Source organism: Nyctereutes procyonoides, unplaced genomic scaffold (genome assembly GCF_905146905.1).
Source record: "Nyctereutes procyonoides isolate TBG_1078 unplaced genomic scaffold, NYPRO_anot_genome, whole genome shotgun sequence".
Classification (NCBI taxonomy): domain Eukaryota; kingdom Metazoa; phylum Chordata; class Mammalia; order Carnivora; family Canidae; genus Nyctereutes; species Nyctereutes procyonoides.
The window spans coordinates 15,193,508-15,218,059 of NW_026575048.1; the positions used below are offsets into that span (position 1 = coordinate 15,193,508).

The 24,552-nt window shown below is 34.2% G+C and overlaps 1 protein-coding gene across 10 annotated transcripts in view; it reads right to left on the bottom strand.

Annotated features, from left to right (window-relative positions):
- Positions 1-24,552, bottom strand: part of PUM2 (pumilio RNA binding family member 2) — a 95,576-nt gene that overhangs the window by 52,118 nt on the left and 18,906 nt on the right. For 7 of the 10 annotated variants that reach the window (XM_055327439.1, XM_055327445.1, XM_055327443.1 and 4 more), the window contains 6 exons: positions 20,558-20,626; positions 13,225-13,333; positions 9,965-10,152; positions 9,243-9,412; positions 6,065-6,335; positions 5,731-5,824 (listed from right to left, as the gene is read on the bottom strand). In XM_055327439.1, the coding sequence (XP_055183414.1) occupies positions 5,731-5,824; positions 6,065-6,335; positions 9,243-9,412; positions 9,965-10,152; positions 13,225-13,333; positions 20,558-20,608 (883 nt within the window). In that variant the 5' untranslated portion in view covers positions 20,609-20,626. Of the gene's footprint in view, positions 1-5,730; positions 5,825-6,064; positions 6,336-9,242; positions 9,413-9,964; positions 10,153-13,224; positions 13,334-19,517; positions 19,643-20,557; positions 20,627-22,505; positions 22,605-24,552 lie in introns of those variants that run through there. The other 3 variants (XM_055327437.1, XM_055327442.1, XM_055327446.1) reach the window with 3 other exon arrangements.

Sequence of the window (24,552 nt, forward strand, 5' to 3'; positions counted from 1 at the left end):
AATTTTTTTATATTCTATATTTTATGATTTAAAAAGATAATAAAATCTCAAATACTATTGGAGTAAATAAAATAGAAAACAAAGTCTTCATGCAATCCTTACTGACTCTTGGTTCATATTCTTCTAAATTTTTCAATTTTAGAAATAATTTTAACATAGCTTTCTCCACATTTATGTTACAAAGCAGATAGGAAGTTTCAGATATTTGAAAAACAAGAAATTAGTTTGACCTAATGGACACATACTGAACCTTCTGTTGAAAAATGTTTTTCATGTTTTAAGCTCACAATTCATTTAAGGACTATTTACAATATATTAGACACCAAACAATATGCTTGTGTATTTACATAAAAATATATTTGTATATCTCCACATACAAATACACAAATATGTGTTTGTATCTATGTGTTTATACATGCACACAGGTATAAATATATATCCTACCAAATATTTAAAAGAACACGCACAGTCACACATTTTATATTGTAGGCTATACTGATACTTTAATATGCTTTTTTCACTTGCCATAGGTCCCATTCTATTATCAACAGATAACCTCACAGGTCACTCTTTCTAATGTTCAGAAGGAACGTGACTTAACCAGTCTTCTACTGATATATATTCAGATTGTTCATTATCTTTTGCTATAAATAATAGTGCTCCTATTATTCTTTATACAGGGTTTCTATGTTATCATCGTATCTTTATAAACATTCACTTAAATGGGAAAATATGTATCAATTCTTGGTCAGTATTTCCGTATTATTCTCCAGGAAAGTTGTACCAATTTATATTCTCATCAGGAATATAAGAGAATACCACTCACACTCCTATTCGAAATTGCTCATTACTAAACTTTTTTTTTTTTTAACTTATTCATGAGAGACACAGAGAGAAGGCAGAGACAGAGGGAGAGGGAGAAGCAGGCCCCATGCAGGGAGCCCAGTGTGGGACTTGATCTCCGGCATCAATGCCCTGAGCTGAAGGCAGACGCTCAGCCACTGAGCCACCCAGGAGACCTGCACATTACCAAACTCGAAACAGTTGTCAATCTGAGTAGTAAAATAAAGCATTTAAAAAAAGGGTTTTTTTTTTTTGTTTTAATCTATGGTTCTTTGTCTATCAAAGAGGTAAAATGTCTTTCGTAACTTTACCTTCTCATTTAAATTTTTAAAAACCATTTTATTTGAGAGAGAGGAGTGCTCTCCACTCCTGGGCAGAGAGAAACAGGAGAGGGACAAGCAGACTCCCCACTGAGTAAGGAGTCCACCTGTCAAGGAGCCCCTCTCATTTAAATTTTTAATCCTCAGGAATAGGACCTGGGACACCTGGGTAGCTCATGGGTTATGTGTCTGGCTTTAGGCTCAGGTCATGATCTCAGGGTCCTGGGATTAAACCTCATATCAGGTTCTCTATTCAGTGGGAGCCTGCTTCTCCTTCTGCTTCTCTCTCAAATAAATAAAATCTTTGGGGGGAAAGAAAGGAATAGGACCCAATTATCTCCAGGCTATTTTCCAAATACACTATTTTACTGTTAAGTTGAAATGTCAGCTAAAATGAAAATCTACCCCACCACTGCACCCTAACTATACACACACATGAACATATGTCTACTGCAAAGTGTTCTTGTCTACTACTTGTCTGCACCTAGGCCAGGACCCCACTGTTTTAGTCACTGAAAATAATAACTTTTGAAATATGATTCAGTAAGTTCCCCCCTTTTTACTTTAGTTTTCCATTAATTTTTTCATTTTACTTTTCTTTCTTTTCTTTTCTTTTTTTTATTTACGATAGTCACACACACACACAGAGAGAGGGGGGGGGGAGAGGCAGAGACATAGGCAGAGGGAGAAGCAGGCTCCATGCACTGGGAGCCCGACGTGGGATTCGATCCTGGGTCTCCAGGATCGCGCCCTGGGCTAAAGGCAGGCACCAAACCGCTGCGCCATGAGGGATCCCTCATTTTACTTTTCTAAAACAAACATCAAAAGCAAACTTTTCAAGTTCCAAAAAAATCCTACTGGGATTCCAACCAAGAATCCATTAAGCCCACAAATTAATTTAGGTGAAGTGACATCTTTATAATATTGAGTTTTCCCAAAAAAGGCATGTGTCCACATTTATTCGAGTCTTCAAGAAAAGTTTATAGTCTTCTATGCCTTGCACATCTTTAGTTACCATCTATTCCATTCCTTAGCTTCTAATTTCTCTCATCTCTTCCAAGTACTGATCACTATGGGTTCAGTGTTCTGGGAGATTTCCTAAGTTTTATTCTCCAGCTCATTTCAACCTAGGTGACAGCCAATCAATAATGAAGCACACCTATGTCTTTTTATTTTATATGATTCTGAAATGGTCTGTTTTTACATCATTTTGTTTCAAGATCACTGATCTTTGAGGACTTCAGTCCTTTATCTCCCCTACGATTCTGAGTCGACTTTTTTTTTTTTTAATTTTTTTTTTTATTTATTCATGAGAGACACAGAGGGAGGCAGAGACATAGGCAGAGATAGAAGCAGGATCCCTGCAGGGAGCCCTATGTGGGACTTGATCCCAGGACCTCGGGATCATGACCTGAGCCAAAGGCAGATGTTCAACCAATGAGTCACCCCTCAGTTGAATTTTAAAGTTCTTTTCCTAACTTTAAAGTTCTCTTATTTCTACATTTTGGGTGTAAATTCTACTGTTTTTTATATGACTGACTGCTTTCTAGCTCATCTTTCTTGTTTGCACTGTGAATTCTGTTTGTGATACTATCTGAGAGATTCTCTTATATTTACCTGTCCATCAGAAGAATGATTGCGAACTATACATCATAAAGTCAAGTCTCTAAATCAAGACCTGTTCATATTTATGACCTTGTGTGCTCTTACTCTATGTACAAGGTTAGCATGACTCAAATTCCAATCCTGGTAGTGTGTAGGCCCTCTAATTATTTGCCCCTCTTCTAGCCCTCTGCAAACTATCTGGTTTATTTTCAATTCACTCCCATGGATTATCTTTCAATTTCCCATACTATAGAAGTTTCCCAACTGTCTCAACAATCATTTTTCCTTTTCTCTCTCTCCCGTTTCAGTGTAGATGTCTTAAAAAAAAAAATACACACACACACACACACACTGTATCTATTATCTCTGGCCTAGTCCATGAGCTGAGTCCAGGTTGCCACTTATTTTTATGTAAACTACCTAAGAACAATTTTAACGGTTGAAAATAATAAAATAATAATTTGCAATACATGAAAACTATATGATATTCAAACTACAAGGTCCAGAGTAAAAATTTTATAGGAATACAGTCATACTCATTTATATATCATCTAAGACCGCGTTTGTGCCATAACAGCAGAGTTGAAGAGTTGTGACAAATTACATGGCTTGCAAAACTTACAATATTTACAGATTATCTGGGCCTTTATAAAAATGTCAATCCCCATTCTAGAAGAATCTTCTAGCGCCACACTGTCCATTTATATTTACTATCACATATAGCTACTGAGCCATTTGAAATGGGACTAGTTTACTGAGATCTGCTGAAAGTAGAAAAATGCACACCTGAATTGAAAAGTTTCCTATGAAGAAAAGAATTTATATTTCTCATTAGTAGTTTTATATTGATCACATTTAAAATGACATTTTGGGGATCCCTGGGTGGCGCAGCGGTTTGGCGCCTGCCTTTGGCCCAGGGCGCGATCCTGGAGACCCGGGATCGAATCCCATATCGGGCTCCCGGTACATGGAGCCTGCTTCTCCCTCTGCCTGTGTCTCTGCCTCCCTCTCTCTCTCTGTGACTATCATAAAAATAAAAATTAAAAAAAAAAAATTAAAATGGGGAATAGTTCTAAATTTTTTATGAAGTAATCATATTCCAAAATCTAACAAAAAATGCAAGAAAACACACAAACTTAAGGACTAGTTTTATGTTCACATTATTGTACATTTTATGCAACATTCTAAATAAAATATGAGCAAATAGAGCTAATTTTACACATTTTTATTCCATGAAAACAGAAATGATTCAATTAGAAAATACTCATAAAATTCAGTATTTGCCAAATCAAGAGCTTTCCTAAAATACCAATTTAAAGATTCAATATAAGATAGGTCATTTACAATGATAGCAAAAAATAAAATACTTAAGAACCAATTTCTCAAGAAATATGGAAACTTAAATAAAAAATTTAAAGCACTGATAAACAACATAAAAGCAGATTTGAACAAAAGTAAAGATACACCATGTCCTGGTTAGAATACTTAATGCCATAAAGATGTAGATTTTCCAAAAGTTAATTTAAAATTTAAACCCAATCCTCTGGAAGTAAATAAGTGAATTTTAAAGTTCATATAAAAGTAAATTAGTGAATTCTTAAGTTCATATAAAAAAGTAAGAAGAAAAAAATTTTAAACTCCAAAAAGGAAAAGCAATAATGGGTACACTAGCCTGTCACATATTAAAACATATCATAAAGTCTCAAGAAATAAAAAGGGTTATACTAGTCTGTGAGTAGACAGGAATTGCAACATTTCTTTTTTTTTCTTTAATTTTATTATTTGAGAGTGAAAATGAAAAGCACACATGCCCGCTCAAGGAGGGAGAGAAAAAACCCCAGCCGACTCTGCTGAGTGCAGAGCCCTATTATAAGGCTCAATCTCATGACCTTGATATCATGGTCTGAACTGAAATCAAGAGTTGGATGCTTAACCAAACGAAGCATCCAGACATCCCAGGAATCACTACATTTCTAATGAGAAGGATTAAGCATAGGGATAAAGGAAGCTAGGGGTAAAGAATGCATGCTGCTATTAAAAGTCATCTAGAAATGTGTGGTCACCTTTGATTAAAACCAGAAATAAAATGTGGGACCTAGGAGACCTTCTTGGATTGACAGAGAACAATACAAATGTGAGGAAGAACTTAGTATGTCACCTCCTCCCCACCCAACCTGTTTCCATAGATTATGATGTGGAGAATATTCACAACTTTTCCAATTAGTAAATAAATTAAGATTAGCTAAAATCAGGCATAAAGATGGTTACATAAATCTATATGTGTGATATAATGATATAACACTATACCTACATTTACCAATATCATATTCCTGATTTTGGTACTATACTATAAATATATAACATGTAGCTATATAGGGAAAGCTGAGTGGGGAACCTCTCTGTACTGTCCTTTTAACTCCATGTGAATCTCCAATTATTTCAAAATAAAAAGATAAAAACAAACATAAAAAACCCATAATAGGAACAAGTAATGCTTTAGCACTAACAAATGTATAATAATAATTCACATTAAAGGCTAATGGTCAAAGACCAAATAACTTAATGAAATAAAGAAGAAAATATTTTAAGGAATTTTCTTGGAAATATGATTTCAAATTATTTTTAAAATAAACATTTTGACTTGGTAATAGATACAAATAACTACATTTGAATTTCCAAGTGTCTGACCCTTTCAACTTCATGCTGAAAAAAAACTTATGGGCTGACAATTTTCATCAATCTATAGATTCTTATTTATCCAAAATACAATAATCAAAAACAGTTCTTCCCCAGTTAATCTGTATTCTTGCCATGTAATTTATTACTCTTCGATCCCAATGAAATGTTTTAAAACATAATGGGGTAAAACAATTCAGTAAAAGAAAAATGAAACATTCCAATAAACATTGTAACACAGGATTTTCTAACCAACTCATCAGAATGGTAACTTATAAAGACTCACCTATATGTGGCTGCTGAGCTGCAGCTAATGCATATTGCTGCTGTTGAGCTGCAGTTAACTGCTGAACGGTTAGTGCATTAGTCCTCTGAAAGAGCTATTAGAGAAAATATTTAACACAAAGATTAGTCTCAAAGCATTTCACTTCTATTTAGAAAGCTATGAATAGAGTATTTTGAACACATTATTTCAATAACCTTCTCCACTACAAAAACATTTTATTTATAAAACACTAAGTATTTAAGAACACTATTACTAACGTGGATGCCTCACAGCACTTCAGGCTACACCAGTATAGAGTTAAGAGGAGCTTCATTAAAGGAGTAGCATGCTTTACCTGCTGCTGGGAATTGTAGTCGAAAAGGCCTACAGTAGCTCCTGAAGAGTCCATGGGTACCTGATTACCAGGATAGTCAAACTGTAAGGAATCCAGACCAACTTGTTCCATGGCATCCAGATTCTGAGTTTCAGGATTTGAAAATTCTTCAACAAGTGGTTTATTAGCTGTAGGATTAGGAAGAGGCCCCAGTCCTTCTGGGGGATTAGTATTGGGGCCCAGGCGCTCAACTACTTCAGTTGGAGAGGCTTGACGACTTCCAGGAGTACGACTATATAAAGAAAACAGGAAGGTGTTAGGAGGTAAAAGTAGTAAGTCATTGGAATGGGAAAGTGGGAAAACCATGAAAAACAAATGGCTGTAAAATACAGAAAGCAAATCAGGCACCCCAGGTAACTACCCACTCCACTTCAACATTTTTGTGTCTAATGTAACTTCCTCTTAAGAACGGACATAGTTTTGTTTTTTTTTTCATATTACTAATGATCATTCTAATTTGAATAGCATAAAAATTTAACTCAATTTTACAGGTAAGATAATTGACTAATATCACAATTTAGGCTTAGACTACCCAAAACTTTTGTCTCAAATCACAGACAAAATGAATGGTAGTATGAATAGCAGACTATCAAGTGACAAACATGGGAAGACTCAAAACCAAAATGCACCTACCATACTTCTGTCTTGCCCTCCAGCACAGAATTTTGCCATTATATCTTGCTTAATAATGGTTCAGAAATAAAACAAAACTGGCCATAAAGGATGGCCTTCATGACTTTCAGAGTGCAAAATGTGGAATACAATGGAAAAATGACATGAGCTAAGATGAAGGCTAACTCCAGACTCTCTCTTTGAATATGATTTTGAGCAAATCATTTCATTTTCCTTCCAGGCCTCAGTTTCTCAAATGAGAATTAAAACATAATATTGTGTTTATTGTTCCAAGTAAAAACAAAAAACGAAGTGTTAAAAACCTCTATGACTCACCAAAAACCATCTTATCACACCAAATTGTCTCAGTTTAAATCATCAGAAAGAAATGGAAATTCATAACATATTTACCAAAAATTGTTTGCTCACCAATGAAAAATATTCTTATACATATAAAAAGGCAACTTACTCTACTAATAATAAGCCTTTTTAATTTTTGCAGAACTTTTTATCAAGATTCTTCATGGTATAAACCTTATTTTTACTTTATTTCTAGACATAATCTATCCTCACTTAGTGTCTTTTCTTCTACAGAAATATTTTATGCAAGATCCTTTTCCTCACAAGAAATATGTTTGTTCTGAGGAAGCATGAGTTCATAGCATATTCAAACATAAATACATTAAGTAAATGGCAATAGCTATTTTACCTGGCTTTCACTGCCAGTTGTTCACTGCCAGTTGTGACCTGCCTATGTAACTCTGCCCTCAACTTCAGGAGCTTCACATTGAGATAAATTTGCTAACACGTACAGAGCATTTTATAAAGTAATTACTTAATGAAATTACTTAATTCTAAGAATTGGTCTCCACACATTTAGGTGAACATTTTATTTAGAAATCAAACACTGTCCTTATAATATTTAGAAGAAGCTTCTAATTCCTTTCCCCTTTAACCATACCTAATTTTTCATGTGAATATTTCAAAGGTTTGTTTTTCATTCAGAATATACTGGGGGGGGGGAATAACATGAAAGGATCCTTCCCCAAAATTAATCGATTATAATAAAGCCTGCTATAGTTACTTCCTTCCTTTCAGTTCTATGATCAATCTATTGATCAGTATCAATTAATGTACATATTAATGATGTGTTAGCATAGCGACCATATGGCCATAGCCATTAGTCTGAAACATTTTTACACTATAAGTACAATACTGTATCTAAGATATTTCATAAGTAACTTTAAACACCCCAAACTTAATGGAATAAAATTAGAATGCTAATAAATGTACAAGTTCGTATTAATATGGAGAAGCATAGCCTTTCATACAAACAACTCTAATATAGCAGTAAGTAGAGGATATAATAGAAAAAAGGCATTGCGCTAAGAAGTGGTGCTATTTTCTTGCTATAGTTAATGGTGTATTAACACTTCAATTATAAATGCATACTCTGACAGGCTCATATTCAACTCAGTTTTAAATACATGCCCTTGACTAAAACTCAGATTAGGTAGGTAATTGCAGAAAAGCAAAATCAGGATAAGGTTCTAAACAAATTGAAAAGCATTAAAATTATTTCTTGTCAAAGAGGTTTACTGGTTTTGGATGCTTTTTTGCACTTAGAACAGATACAAACAGCACTGTTTTAAGAAGCATTCTTACTCTGCTTTTAATAACTAAAGGCAATAAATGTAAAAGTGTACCACCACGTGTATGGTTATACTCAGTTAACTGAGATTCTATGGTTCACAAGATCAATAAATAGCTCATTTTCAGGTATAAGCCCCAAAGCATCTGACTAATGAAGTATAAAATACAGGAATTCAGTATGAAGAAACAACTCCCTAATATCTAGGTAAATGTATACTCTCTAATCTGAGACAAAGGCTAGAAGAAAATACTTATTTGTCATAAAGAGACCACTAAAGAGTTACAATTTAAAGAATTCTAAACTTAAAACTAACTTTTTGAGGTCTCTAATATGTTCTCTACTTCTTAATTTCAGGAATATTAAGTATTAGCACAAATTCATATATACTAAGAAGAAAGGTCACAGCTCCTAAGCTGATTATGTTTCCTCATTTCCAAGATTAAGAGTTAGATGGGGGATGGGGGGTACAATACAAGGACAGAAGGAAGAGGAAACCCCACAGAAAGGTGCTTAGGAGCAACCCCAAGAGGAGTTTGCCAAGAAAAACCAAGATTAAACTTAAAACTCACTAAATTTTAGCAAGGAGGGAAAAGTTAAAATTTAGACTACCATATTAGCAGAAAGGTAACAGCAACTTCTAACATTACTCCTTTAATGGAATGCACAGTTTTAGAGACTATTTTGAAGAATTATTTTTTTTAAAATGGTTCATAATCAATTAATATTCCTTATTAAAAATCAAATCTTCTGGATTAACACAAGGTACAAAGGGAAATAAACCAAAATTGGAAAATGTCTAAATCAATCACATCAGCTAGTAGTAATCATCCCTAAAGAGATAGGCTTTTCTTCTCGAGAAAGTTAAAGTCTTACTTAAAATCTTTGCAATCGGCATCCATTCCATTTGGCAAACCTCTGCCATTTATTTTAGAATCATCATCATCTCCTTGTTTAAGATCTCTGTTTTGGTCCTCCTCAAATGGAGAAGCCTTGCCTTTTTGATCTCCTTTCTCAGGTCCATCTGTTTCAGCATCTCTAGTGCCCTGAGGAAAAAGAATCTGTTTGATTCTGAATATTTAATAGAACACAAAAAAAGGCACCACAAGGTGACCTAAAACTACGCTATAGTGCACGTAAACAATAAAAGCATTATCTTATTTTAATTTCGTAATCAACTAATTTATCAAAGGCCAAAAAATTGAGCACAAAACAGTGATTTATAACAGAAGGGCTAAGGCAACCTTAACTATAGCGGTGCTGGAAAAGCAGTAACACCACAGATGAGATTAAAATTCTACTTAATGCAGATGATTTTGTTTAGTTACTTTCACATCAAGAACTACGATGAATAAGCAACTTTAATATTGCAAATTATGTTTCTCAGTACAGTTTGATTTTTGTAACATGGCTAAGATTATATTCCCATTGGTTCTACTATTTCATGTATTTCAAGAAGCGGCCAAGAGACAAAAACAAGAGCTCCAACAGCTGTAAGATTTCCTTTAGCTCTGGGAAGAGCCAGAAAAGTAAAGGGACTTGAAAATAACCAAATACACTGAGTAATTATTAAATATTTCTTTATTCAAAATACTTACAAAAGTTCCCTTCCTAAATCGAGAATCCAATTTATCAGCAGGAGAAGAACTTAATACATATTCTACCATGCTCACACCAAGGCCTCCACTTTCTGATCGCGGAGACAGTATTGCATTTACTTCACTGTTTCCATGAAAACCCTGTCCAGATCTTCTCTGTACCATAATAGGCTGGGACATTGAATGGTCTGTTTGGAAGGAAGATTACAATTACACATTTGTACTTTTAAAGTAACCAAAATGTACTGACATATAAATATATTAAAGTTTTTAAAAATCAGCATATTGTTTTATTTTGAATGTTATTATAATTTTACAAAAAGCTCTTCATACTTTGAGATTCACTGGCCTGGGCACATTTCTTGGGAACACAGAGACATTGGTAAAAAAATAAATAAATAAGTAAAAGCTGGTATGAAGAACAAGCAAATCAGGAAGGTCAATGGAGCTGGAAACAGTAACCTGAAGGCACTCAGCTGCCTATAAGCATCTTGTAAAAAGGTTAAAGCTTTCTTCGGAATACATAATAATTCAAAACGAAAACCTTTAGAAGCGAAACCTACAAGAATAACTCCTAAACTGGCAGAGGCACATCTCAAGCTCATAGTTATGTACTGTATGGATTCAGAACACATGGCTCTACCACTATAAACACAAACAAGTGAGTTTGAAGAAAAAGTTAATTATCACAGAATTTTCTATTCTTGGTGCAAAAACCGTCATCTAAAGATTATTTTTAAAGTCCCTTCTAGTTTAAAAGTGTTCCATTTATTCTTAACAAAAAATTATTCACCCATGAATACTTTTCCTATATATTTTTATGACAAAAAGAAAAGAACAATATTTAAGATTAGAGAACAAATGGTATACAAATACAATAAAGGATCTGAGGCAACATTCAAACAGATTTGCCAAAAAAAATCTTTTTAAGACACCAATAAGCTATCTCTGGTTGAACTGTTATCACATAACATAAAATACTCAATATTAGGTCTAGTCCTTAAGGGGCTGAACTATCATGGTGGTACTCAGCCATCACTACATTAACTGTATGTTTTTATTTTTATTTTTTTTAACTGTATGTTTTTAAATGATTGCTACTTTTGTTAAAGCATATTAAAACATTTCCATTGCAGTACCTTTATCCACAAGAGATTAGTCAGTATATTTTTTCATTCAATAATTCATCCATTCATTAACATAGTTCAAATGTTGGTTTATGGTCTCTCGCTAGGCCTTGTGCTATGTATGAGGAATCCAAGAACAAACAAGACAGTCCCTGCCCTCAAAGAGATCATAGGTTTAATATAAGGCAGTCTTAAGAGTAAAAGTTCATCAGTAAACATGATCCAGGATACTATGGAAACAGAAAGGAGCATTAACCCTTCCTAGTCTTAGAGTGAATCCCAAAGGAAGTGACATGAAGGATAGAGTTAAAGTGAGAAAAAAACAGGTAAACATGAGGGTGAAAAAGACAATTTCAGTTAGAGAAACCATCTATATGATAAAGTCTCCTGCAGTCAAGGAAAGAATCTTCCTTAGAATGAAAATTCCTTTAGGACAAGGACTGTTATTCATATTTGCACATAGTTGGCTTTTAATAAAGGTTCTGTAAACAAAATTATAATGTTTTCATTCACTTCTAATTTCCTCATGTCTCTAGGTAAAGACTAATATTCATCTTTAAAATTTTATCCACCCGGCTAAAAAAAGTTACAAGAGGAGTAGCACAGAAATTACAAACACAAACTTTACACTAAAATTCATAAAAATATGTTGCTTAAATGTTTTATTGCTTGTACGAGTTGTCCTCCAAATACAACGTACCAAAAATATTTCCCAACCACCCATCTTGAAAATAATCTCTCATTACCATGTTGTGCTCAAGATGTTTTGCTTCAGAACACTTTAAAAAAATATTTGGTTTTGGTAAATAAAGTAATTAAGAATTCAATCTTCAAAACTAAAATTAAAACACGTCTACCAATCAAGTTTTCAAGCACATGTAATTTTAGGAAAAAAAGGGTCTGTGGGAAAAATGTATCCCAGTCTAAATATTGGAATGCTTTATATCAGGAGACCCACGTAATATACATTAATTCAAATACCATAAAAAAAAAAAAGAAAAAAATTTGAGGGCAAGCACATCTCCTTTTACCTTTATATTCTCCAAATGTGGAATATTATATTACATACTGACTGAACTCCAAGTATATTCCCAATATTTTAAGGAAATTTTACTCTTAATTAGTAGTTACCAAAGCTCTGTCTTTTTCAATTCTGACTGTAGGAGTATTTACTAATCACTAAAATTTTCTAGCACTTCTTCACTCTTTAGCAATTAGTTTAGTTTAATTACAAACCCTAGATACAAAGGACTTTAAATCTTTTGATCTTAATGATTTGGAGAATAAAAATACCTCTGGGTAATTTATACTCAAACAATTTGATTGTCATCTGAAAATTTCTTTATTACTCTGGTCATTTTGTGTAGCTTTCACAAGCTGCATTAAATGGTTATAAAGTGAGAAAACTTACTTGCAAAATACACATTAAAAGCCATTTGCATACATCTCAAATTTTACTAATCAGAATCATCTCAAAACTTAACCACTACTATCTTAAGAATAAGTCATGCTCTTTAAGTTACCAATTAATACTGTTAATTCTGTGAATTGTACTCCTTACATACTAGTTTCTTCTCCCTTGACAGTCTCTTGGACCTAAAGTCTCTCTCCACTACTTGTGGATATCAAAAACATTAAAAGTCTGCTTCCTTTCTGAGAATTTATCCTATTCAGGGAGTTAACTTCCCTTCTGGGTATAGTGAATGTCTAATAAAGCTAGACCAAAACAAAACAAAACAAAACAAAACAAAACAAAACAAAAAAAAACCCACAAACCTAGATCAACCTGCAATTAGATAAATCAGTTGCTGTCCTCTAATACAATTTAAGATTGAAAATTCCTATCGTTAATGCATCCTCTCTTTCAATGGAAATTCAAAATTTTATAATTAGAGTTTAAAACTTCAAATAAAACTTAGTAATGTTTTACTGTGAACAAACACTTCTAACTACTAAGTAGACCATTAGATAAGGGTTAATGTACATTAAAAAATGTACATTCTAATGACTTATAAAAGTCATTTGTCTACAAAGACATCACAAATTTGCTCCAAGTATCGTTTAGGAGTAGGCAGGATTTTAAAAAATTTGAGTACACTCATTATTCACACACATACACCACCAATAACTTACGAGAAGTTCCCCATGCAGTCTCTCTCCATTCATCATCCCCAAGAAATATGCCTTTTTGTCCATCTTTTGTTGAATCATCAGGTTCCCAAAACTTTTTGGTAGGCAAAAGCTATTTGGGAGGGAAAAAATATTAATTTAAATTTCATTCTAACTGCAAATTTATTCTAATTATATATACATAGGTGAAAGCAAACTTACCACCAATATGTACAAATTAGTTTTCAATACTAAGGAAAATTCAGAGTGAACTATTTCCTATTTGTCTTGCTAATAATAAGTAACTCCTCACTTAATGTTTGGGTACTGGCTCTAGTAATTCTACACCTGAACATTAATCAAAGTCTACTTCTTTTTCTACATGTTTGAAATGGTTTTACCACTACGTGACTTTCTTTATACAGTTTACTAAAGTTTCTTATTCAATATAGATAATACAATAAAAACATCTATACAAAAGATGAAAACTTTTCCTTTACTTCCAAATACTGCCCTTGGATCACCTCGTATCCCAAAGCTTCCATGATAGAAAATACATCTTCACTTTTACTTCACTTATTCAAAGGAAGTGAACTTCACAACTCTTCCTAGGTCTGGAATGCTAGTAATCTATCAATTCCAAATCAGGAACCTACGGATGGTGGAAGACACACAGAAAGGAACCTCAAATACTTCTGAGATACTCTAAAAGCCCCATGCTCTATCTGCCATATATGTTACACTATTATAGCACATTAAAATTATGTTGATACAATGATTCACTGATTATCCAATATGTACATTTGGCTAATTCCTAATGATACTTTATCACTCATCTAATAAGCCTTTCCTCTCTAACTTCCCTCACACTCACAGAAGATGGACTGGGGATATGCTTGTCTGAAACGAACAGACTGGTTTTCTGAGACATGAATTTGGCATTTTAAATACCCATTACTAAGACCTCCTCCCTCTCAGCTGATAATTAGGCACCCAGCCTTTCAGTGCTCATTATTGAACCTGTATATACTTCTTATCATTACACTTATCACACTAAATTGCCTGTGTCTGCCTCCTTAGGGGCATAGTAACCTTATTTTCAGAGAACCCACAAACAAACTAAATGTAATAAAATGAACTTAGTAAAAACTCTGGGTCTGAGAAATAAAACTGTGAGGTGTTGGGGGGTGAAAATGTGAGTTTTGTGAGAAAGATAAAGTAAATCATGAACAAAGGTACAATCTAATAAACTACATTGTGTGTACAACAAGGTATGAGATGGATGAATAGATGAGGAAATGTCAAAGCTGATGCTGGTAAAGCTTTCTAGGTCAGATCCTGAGGAACCTTAAAGATAAGCTATAAAGCTGCGTATTAAAGTAAAGGGAATCCAGACAGGTTGTTAAGAGTGACATTATGTTTTAGAAAACAACTCAAGTTGTAAGTTATAATAACATTGATATTCTACACTAAAGACAAGGAAATCAGTTTAGCAGAATTACAAAAGGGCCAAGATGGTAAGAATCGAAATAGGGTACTAATACAAAGAGCTGAAAAAATAAAATGGCTTGAGAGAGAGAGACATTTAGGAGAGTCAGCAGGATAGGATTAAAAATGGAGATTAATAAAAAAGATAAAATTTTAAAATTTGGGTAATAAGGTAAATTGTAGTACTATTGACTAAAACAAAAAACCAGAAGCAGCTTTGAAGGCAGGTGGAAAAGTTCAATTTGGCCATGTTCCTAATCTACAGATTTTTTGCTAAACTAAATATATTTCATTTTAAAGGAAACCAATTTCTATTAAAAAAAAAAAAGTTTTTCCATGTTAGGATCATCCTGGATTGCAAAGGGTTTGTATTTAAAGCACACATTTTAAACAATAATCTTCTTTCATAAAGATCTCAAATGTAACCTCTGTTCCTTCAGTTTTTTTTAAATCTCGCTATAAAAGAATTCTTGTAAATATTCAAACAAAATGTAAAGCTGATTAATATAACACTAAAACACTGTGCTTGATTTATTTAAATAAGTAAATAGCCATTCATAGTAAACCCCAACTTAATCCTTAAAAATACCATTAAAAATGGTTCTGAAAGAATAAAGAAATATTTTATCCCATATATCATGAGAAAAAAGATTCAATATCAAAGTAATTGTAACAAATAAGGAATTGAGAATAAAATTTTAACAACTTCATAGAAGCAGTCATCATAGACACAGAAGTGGCTTGAAACTAATCTTTCTAAAAGATAACAGAAACAACAGAATCTCTTTGAGGAGACTATTCCAAAGTCTTTGTGATAAAGTTCCATATAGTGCTTTAAGTAGAGAAGCTCATAGATCACGGCTTTAAAATACAAATTGTGCAACTAGAAAAGAAAAATCTATGTTAAGCACTTCTCCAATGTACCTAACTTTCTGTCAAGCACTGTGCTATGAATATCTTTTCATTTTGTAAACATTTATATGCTATCATGCACAGGAAAACAATTTAGTAGTTAATAAAAGTAACACTTCTAGCAAAGGCCTATACATTCCAGAAACAACTTTTTGTGACAGTTTAAACACTGATTCCAAAAACTCAGAGAAACTACTAGTCAAAAATAAATTAAAATGAACTAAATAGAGGGGAAAGCAACAATTCAGGATAAAAAAGTTTAAAAAAAAAAGATAAAACAGGCAGTACATTGGTTGGATAGCAGTAAAAATAGAGATTTGCCCCTGGAGACTCTTTTACTGTAGAAATCGGGAAGCATATTACAGAGAACAAGGGCCAAGAGATCTTAGAGATCTGTAAAATTTATGATCCAATACCACTTATTAGTTCTCGAATTCACAAAAGCTTTAAACCAAAATCAAGCAATTTTCTTGTTAACCTGCACCTCTGTCCTTCCAACTCAGAAATGATTGGGTAAACATACAAATTCATCCCCCAACTGTCCACCATTTTATTAGTTCTTTCTTTCAAGAAGTATTTATGGCTTGCCCTCTCCACCTTCAAAGAAATCAGTCAACAACCTAGCACACTGCCTCAAAATAATAAATTCTTACTAGAATTTACCAGGTACACTTACACTTCAGATTTCTTAATACAAATTGTTACATAAAATCACATAACCAACCTAATTAACATAATCTTAAGAGTCAAAAGAACTTAAAAGGCTTTATGTCTACAATATGGTGTTTTATTTTTTTAAAGATTTTACTTATTTATTCATTGGAGACAGAGAGAGAGAAGCAGAGACACAGAGGGAGAAGCAGAGGGAGCCTGATGCAGGACTCTATCCCAGGACCCCAGGATTAAAACCGACCCGAAGTCAGACACTCAACCACTGAGCCACCCAGGTTGCTCCAATATGGTGTTTTAAATTAAGGTGTTTATATAACATCCCAAATGGGGCACTTTTGAGGAAGCGAGTGCTTTTAATAATTACACCATGACAACAGATATGTATTTGGACTGTCTGGGCAAATTAGGATGTAAGGTGACTCTCTTTATAATGGAAGTTCATAAAAGAGAGGCATAAATGCTAGTAATAACTCAATGTATAGAGAACAAAAAACAACGTAAATCCCTAGAATGATGCTTTTCCAGACTTTAATCTCTTCTGTTAATAAAAAAGATCAATAAATTCTTTCAAATTATACAACTTCCCCAAATTTCCATTCTTAATATCCTTTAATATTATTAGAAACATAAGACATCATCACTTCCAAGGAAGCAGTATTGTGAATAGTCAAGGCATTCATGAGTTTATGCTATTCCATCACTACTATATATGATCTTGGGCCAGTTAATTAACCATTCTGAAGTTTCCTCATATGTAAGAATAATAATAAAGCAACTGTTATAGTTTCTGAGGCCAGAATGAAACAGCATAAGTAAACTAATTAGAACAGACATATAAATATTAGATATCATTACTACCAAAAATAGGAATCTTCTAATATTATAAAACATAAGTAACATATTGACCAGTGACACTTAACTGGCTAATTTAAGAACTATGATATAATTCATTATAAAAATCTTGTCTCTGGCTGTTTGCCTTCTTGATTTTCAAGTCCATTTGAGTATTGTAGAAGGAGCATGAAACAAAGAACAGATGCCTAATATAGTCCCATTCTGCACAAGGAAACAGAACCAAGGTTACACATATGGCTACTATGTGGCACCATTATGATTTGAACCTATCATCTGTATAATTCTAAGGCTCATTCTCTTTACATTTAACTACCATAGAAGATGGTTCTTTTCAATCACAGCCTAATTCATCAATATTTCTGAAAATTCCTAGTATTAGAATACCACTAGATTTAACAAAGTTTATGATATTATCACGATATTCACACCATATAATGTGGGAATTCATAATGGTGGATAAAGTTAAGACAGAATTGCTAAGACAAAGATTTATGTACACAAAACTAGAAACTGTCATTCAGACACTATTTCAAGTAGTTGGTCTCCATTTCAGTTATTCCTAACAGATCAGAGCTAGAAATTTGAAATATATCTAATTCATACAAAAGGCTATTCCTATTACTGTCTTTAAACAAATCAGTCTCACTCAAGGTCATAGCACTAGTGATAGATCAGAGAATACAGAAGTCTCTTTACTCTCTTATCTCGTATTCAACACACCACCTAGGATATCAGTACATAATTTTCTTTAAATATTGTTTAAGAAAGGAGGGGGGCATTATTTTTCATACTAAGCTATGAATACTCCCCAAATAAAACACATGAACTCAGTGACTTAAAGTTTAATTCTGGGTTTCCTAAAGAATTTCAGGCAGGGGCCTGTTTCCCCCATTTGAAAAATAAAGTATATGTATAAAATAATAGATATGTGCCTCTGCAGTTTAGTTTTAAAACACTGTACTAATGAATCTGAGTCCAATCTCCTATAAACTAGCTTTGCTCTTTTTAAGCCATGACATAATACAAATCAGGTAAGTCTTTTGACAAAAACATGCTATGGAAAAATATGGAAAGAATGAGTTTATGAATGGATGAAGACTGAGCTGTTCCCATTTCTGGATGACCAACTAGAGAAGACTGTCCTTCTGATAATGGGTCAGCAAAGATATCATGATCTATAAAACCTAGTACATTTGAAATAGTCCTATATGCAATGCAGTGCTTTCCACATTAGAGATTTACAACAATTTAAGACATAATAAAGAAAATTCCATTTTTGAAGAAAAAGTCAAGAATAGGGCAATCCATTAAAAAAGGATGTCACATCAAAAAATAAACAAGCAATTTTAGAAAACTCAAAAGCCAGAAACTCACGGCTATTTTTAATTTATTAAAATGAATGAATTCTGGGATAAAACAAAAACAAAAAACCTCACCTGTCAGGAAAGGAGGAGAAGACTGGTGAGAGAGAGACAGGCAAAGAAGGAAATCCCAGAAGGTTCCCTGCTGCCTGTGAGATGAGGAAAGATAGAAAGGCTTGTGGGAGAGAGAACCCAGAGACAGAAACCTGAGTAGGTTTCTTAGCTATCTCTTAGAGGTAACAGAATTAGCTGGTAAACTGTTAAGAAAATATACTTAATGAGTAACAGCTTATTTAAAAATACATTCCTACTGAATGAAGGTCACAGAAGCACTGACCTACTGCTAGCTGCCCCCAAAAACAGGCAGTCTAAATCCTAGCTGCCTTTACTCTGCGTATCTGAAATTTCCATTAAGAAAGCCTAATTTTAGATTAATACACTATTCCAAACCAGTTTGTCTCTTTTCCAAAAACCTCAAGTATACTTCCTCCATCCCCAAATAACTAACCAACTCTTTCAACTATTTCTGATCACTTTTTTTAACTGCAAAGATGTCTTTGCATTTATCAAATACTATTTAGAAAGGTAGGGGAATGATGAACCAATCTGCAAATATATATACAATGTAGATCTAGGAAGTACACTGAGGGGGATGGTTTCCTAGAAAGAATGAAGTTGATGGTGTAGTCTTTATTTGCTCTTAAAAAAATCAAGTTCAAGTTTGTCACAAACTAGGCTGAAACACTGTTCAAACTTGCCTTTAAGATAGATTATTCTGCTTTCTAAAGACCATAGGAAACAAGTAGCAGGGAACAAAACGAAAGCCCTTTTCAACCGCTTCTTTTTATTTGCCCATAGTGTAAATAATGCCTAAGCAACCACTGTATTGCAGTGAAGCTCTAGTTTTTTGTTGTTTAACTAAAAAATTATTCCCTCTTTTAAATCTTTCTCAGGGACCAGAATTTTACTTTATGCACTAGACTAACACGTTTACTTTGGCAATACTTATGCTTAAGCACCTTAACTCACCCTTAAATCAGTCCTCTGAAAATGACAAACTCTTTGGAAAACGCTGTTCTGGAGAAGGGAAGGGTTAGCTAGCTGCAGGGTGCCCTCTTGTGGCCCAGAGGAGTGACTGGACTCTTTTTCTGCATCTGAAGAGCACAGCATTGGATGGAGTGAGTCTCATGAAGGTCTAATCTACCAAAGTAAAATAATCTCCAGGAGCAAGCAATTAATTACACATCTTATGTCTGTTCACTATTATGTTCTATAAGCAAAGTCCCCACTATGTTAGTACTTTAGAACAAGACAAAATAAAGATGTGACCACAAGGGTTTCCATAAGTAATTAAGGTTTTCTAAATATTCTTTAGGCTAAGCATTTTTGATGCCTTAAAGTATGTAATGGTGCAGTTCAATGGAATGCCTCAATGAAAATCACATATTAACAGGACTGATAAGCTCTATTAAAAAATTGAGAGAGCTCACTGTGTGTCAGTCATTCAAATCTAACAATCTACAGAGGAGACTAATATAAAATGAACTGTAACAATATAATAAAAATATGTATAAAGATCTGAGAAGTCCGAAGAGGAAGTAATTAACTCTAACAATAGGACAACACATAGGAGTCTTTCTCAGTACAGTCTTGTAGAGGATTAGAAGTTTATTAAGCAAACAGTGAACAAGGAGAGATTTTTGGAAGAGAGAATAGTGAGCAATTAAGTGTGGCTAAAGCAAACAGCATACATATATAAAACAGCAGGACAAGGATCAAGAAAGGCTCTTTTCAGAGCAAAGTAATTGTGGCTCATTACCAAAACGTAAAATATTATCTAAACCAAGTCAATCAAATCAACTAGGTACAATCTCACTAAAAATTACTTCTACAAATATTTAAAAAAAACAAATCACCACAACTAGAGAATTGTATAATCCAAGATTTAAAAATCCCACACCATATGGAAGACATAACCACTATTTTCAAGAATATTTATGGTTAAAAAAGTCTCAATGGCTCAAATAATTTCAGTGAGGTATACATTCTTAGCATTCATAAATATTTACCTCTCCCATTCCCCGAGATTCTAATGCAAGAGCTTGAAAATCATGATTCATTTCATCCAAAGATCAAACCTGTTGAATAACAAAAATAAAAATTAGTAATAAGAAAAATTTAAACAATTGACTGCATCAAATATTTTTTTTATATTGCCACTATTGTTACTATTTGCATGAGCTGATATGGGCAAAAATCAATTTATATATGAAGATAGATTTTCCTAAATAGAGCACATAACAACAATCTACATTAAAATTAAAATTAAAACCTAGGATCAAAGATTCTTGGGCTATTGTCTGTGCCAAGTGAACTCCTACTAGCTGAGCAAAATAGAAAGTAAAGAATAAAGGAAGCAAGCTCAAATACTAAAATATAGTTATCTTTATATATTATAGTTCCAATTACAAAATTACTATTTTACTTCTTTCAGTTAACATTTTTCAAAATTTCTCATTTTATTATTTGTAGATCTTATACTAATAAAAAAAATTAATGAAAATAAGTGGTGGTCCAGTTCAAAAAAACACAAATTAATCAGCAGTGAGAGCAATATTTAATTTCCTTAAGAGTAGCGCCTTCCCCTTCTCCTTAAACTAAAACTAAAATACTTTTTCATCTTTCCATTTCCAACTGTTTAGTTTATCATTCATGTGGCAATTGATGTATTCTTGAATCAGAGGCCCTTTGCCTCCTAATGTTAAGTACTGCTGGAGAAAACCACTCAACAATGAGCCACTACAAATTCAGCTGTCCTGCTTTATGGGCCTTACAATATAATACTATTATTTCCCCCAATCAGTCTCTCTCTTAAAACTCCATAGCATGTGACATTACAAAGCACTCCTCCCTTCCTGTAATACTGTTCTTTGTTGCTACTTTGTCTCTTAAAATTCTTCTACTTTCCCATGTCTAGCTGGTTTTCCTCAGGCTTCTTCAGAGTCCCATTTGTCTCTTCAATTCATGTTAAATGTTAGCGTTCCTTAGTATTCTATCCACAGTAGTCTCCTCTTTACTCTTTACCCTGAGCAATCTCATCCACTCTCACTGCTTTGAAAACTATATATATATGGGCCCCTGGGATTCCATCCCACATTGGGCTCCCTGCGAGGAGACTGCTTCTCCCTCTGTATCTCTGCCTCTGTGTGTCTCTCATGAATATATAAATAAAATCTTAAAAAAATTATAACAATTCAACTTAAAAATGGGCAAAGATGTGCAGATACTACATCAAAGATATATGGATGGTAAATAAGCTATTCTCTTAACTTGAATTCATTAACAGTTCAACAAAGTGAACTTTTCATTCACCCTTTCATTAACTCCGTAGCTCTTACTGGCATCTTCAAAGTGTTAAATTTTGTAGAGGAAAAAAAAAAAACAAGTTAAAATAAGATCACTGTTCTCAAAGATTTAAATGAGTCACACAGGTTTCCTGGTATTGGAGATGTAGGTCCTTTAACCTTAAGCAGCATCCTGCAGAGAACTATAAATTCTGGACAAATAGAAAACAATCTGAAGGCAATGGAAAACATCAAAAAACAACATGGAAGACAGTCTACACTTAAAGGACTGGCAGAGAGTAAGTTTTTTAATGGCTTTTCCAACTGAGGACAGGCCTGGGTGGAGGCCTTAGTGCACCAAAATTCCTATAGAGAATCCAGTCTTAAACTTGAAGAACCAAAGGACACAGCTGAGGGCAACCAGAAATGCTGGAAATTGAGGAAGTCTCAGAAAGAAAACAACCCATAAATATTTATAAAGCTTTATTACAAACATGCCTGCAGTAGTGTTGCTTGCAAATTACTGAAATTATAAACTGTGTAACTGCTGTACACTAGTTAAGTGGAGTGACACATCTATAAAATGGAATACTTTAATAGCTATTAAAACTGTTTGGAAAAAAAAAAATCTGAGTTTGAGGGCAGCCCGGGTGGCTCAGCAGTTTAGCCTCACCTTCAGCCCAGGGTGTGATCCTGGAGATCCCGGATGGAGTCCCACATCAGACTCCCTATGTGGAGCCTGCTTCTCCCTCTGCCTTGTCTCTGCCTCTCCCTGTGTCTCTCATGAATAAAGAATATATTTAAAAAAAAAAAAAAAGAAAAATTGGAGTTTGAAATTAAGAAAACGCTTAGACAGTGAGATGCTTGAATGGCTCAGTGGTTGAGTGTCTGCCTTCGGCTCAGGGTATAATCCTGGGGTCCTGGGATCGAGTACTGTATCAGTCTCCCCACAGGGAGCCTGCTTCTCCTTCTGCCTATGTCTCTGACTCTCTGTCTCTCATGAATAAGTAAAACCTTAAAAAAAAAGCTTAGATAGTAACGTTAAGAAAGATTCAAATGAACAGTGAAAAAAAATGAAAAAAAAAAAAAAAAAAAACAAATGAACAGTGACTGGGTGGCTCAGTCAGGTAAGCATCAGGCTTTGGCTCAGGTCATGATCTCAGGGTCCTGGGATGGAGCCCCATGATGGGCTCCCTGCTTGTCTGGAAGTCTGTTTCTCCCTCCCCTTCTTCCCCTCCCCCAATTTGTGCTTGGCTCCTTGCTTGTCATGCTCTAATAAAACCTTTTTAAAAACCAGAAAGACTGAAATAACCCAAATTTTATATAGTCCTTAAGTGACCAGGGTATGCAGTATTTTTCATCTATTTATCTATAGGTTATTACCTTTCTACAATATATGTGTATAGTCCATGAATGAAAGTAGGGAGATTTTCCCCTATCCTAACCCTGCTCATGTGTGCTCTCTCTCCCTATCTGTGTATAAAATGAATAAAATCTTCAAAAAAAGAAAGGAAAAGATTAAAAGAACAGTAAAAGCCAAGACATTTTCTCAAGAGTAAAAAGCACTGGAGCTCTTGTGCTGAAGCCCTTCTTTGCTTACTACCAGGTTTTCATCTGTGGTTTGAATAAATAATGTCATATGTTAAAGAACCTCCAGATAAATATGAGAAGTCTCTTGGATCCATTCTTGAAAGAAAGAAAAAGAAAGAAAAGGAAGAAAGGAAGAAAGGAGGAAGGAAAGGAAAGGAAAGGAAAGGAAAGGAAAGGAAAGGAAGGAAGGAAAGGAAGGAAGGAAAGGAAGGAAGGAAGGAAGGAAGGAAGGAAGAAAGGAAGAAAGGAAGAAAGGAAGAAAGGAAGAAAGGAAGGAAGAAAGGAAGAAAGGAAGAAAGGAAGAAAGGAAGAAAGGAAGAAAGGAAGAAAGGAAGAAAGGAAGAAAGGAAGAAAGAAAGAAAGAAAGAAAGAAAGAAAGAAAGAAAGAAAGAAAGAAAGAAAGAAAGAAAGAAATTACTTATTTATTCATGAGAGACACACAGAGAGAGGCAGAGACATAGGCAGGGGGAGAAGCAGACTCCTCACAAGGACCCCAGGATCACAACCTGAGCCAAAGGCAGACATCCAACCACCGGGCCAGGCGTCCCCCACTCTTACTTTTGTAGTGAATCATGCCCCAGGGCAGGGGTCAACAAACTTTCAATAGAGTCAAACAGGGGATCCCTGGGTGGCGCAGTGGTTTAGCGCCTGCCTTTGGCCCAGGGCGCGATCCTGAAGACCCGGGATCGAATCCCATATCGGGCTCCCGGTGCATGGAGCCTGCTTCTCCCTCTGCCTGTGTCTCTGCCTCTCTCTCTCTCTCTCTCTCTCTCTCTCTCTCTGTGACTATCATAAATAAATAAATTTTAAAAAAAATTAAAAAAAATAAAGAGTCAAACAGGCAGATCATATGATCTCTGTTCTCAACTATGCCTTTGTAGCACAAAGCAGCCATAGATATCAAAATAAATGAGCATGGATGTGTCTCAATAAAACTTTATCAATAGTGAAATCTGAATTTCATATACTTTTTACGTGCTACGAAACATTATTCTTCCCCTGCCCCCAAATTTAAAAATCTAGAAGCCAATTCCAGAGAGTGGGCCAAACAAAAACTGGTAGTGGGCCAGATCTGGACTGTAGGCCATAGTTTGCTGATGTCTACTTTAGTGGATTTCCTTTCTTGACTG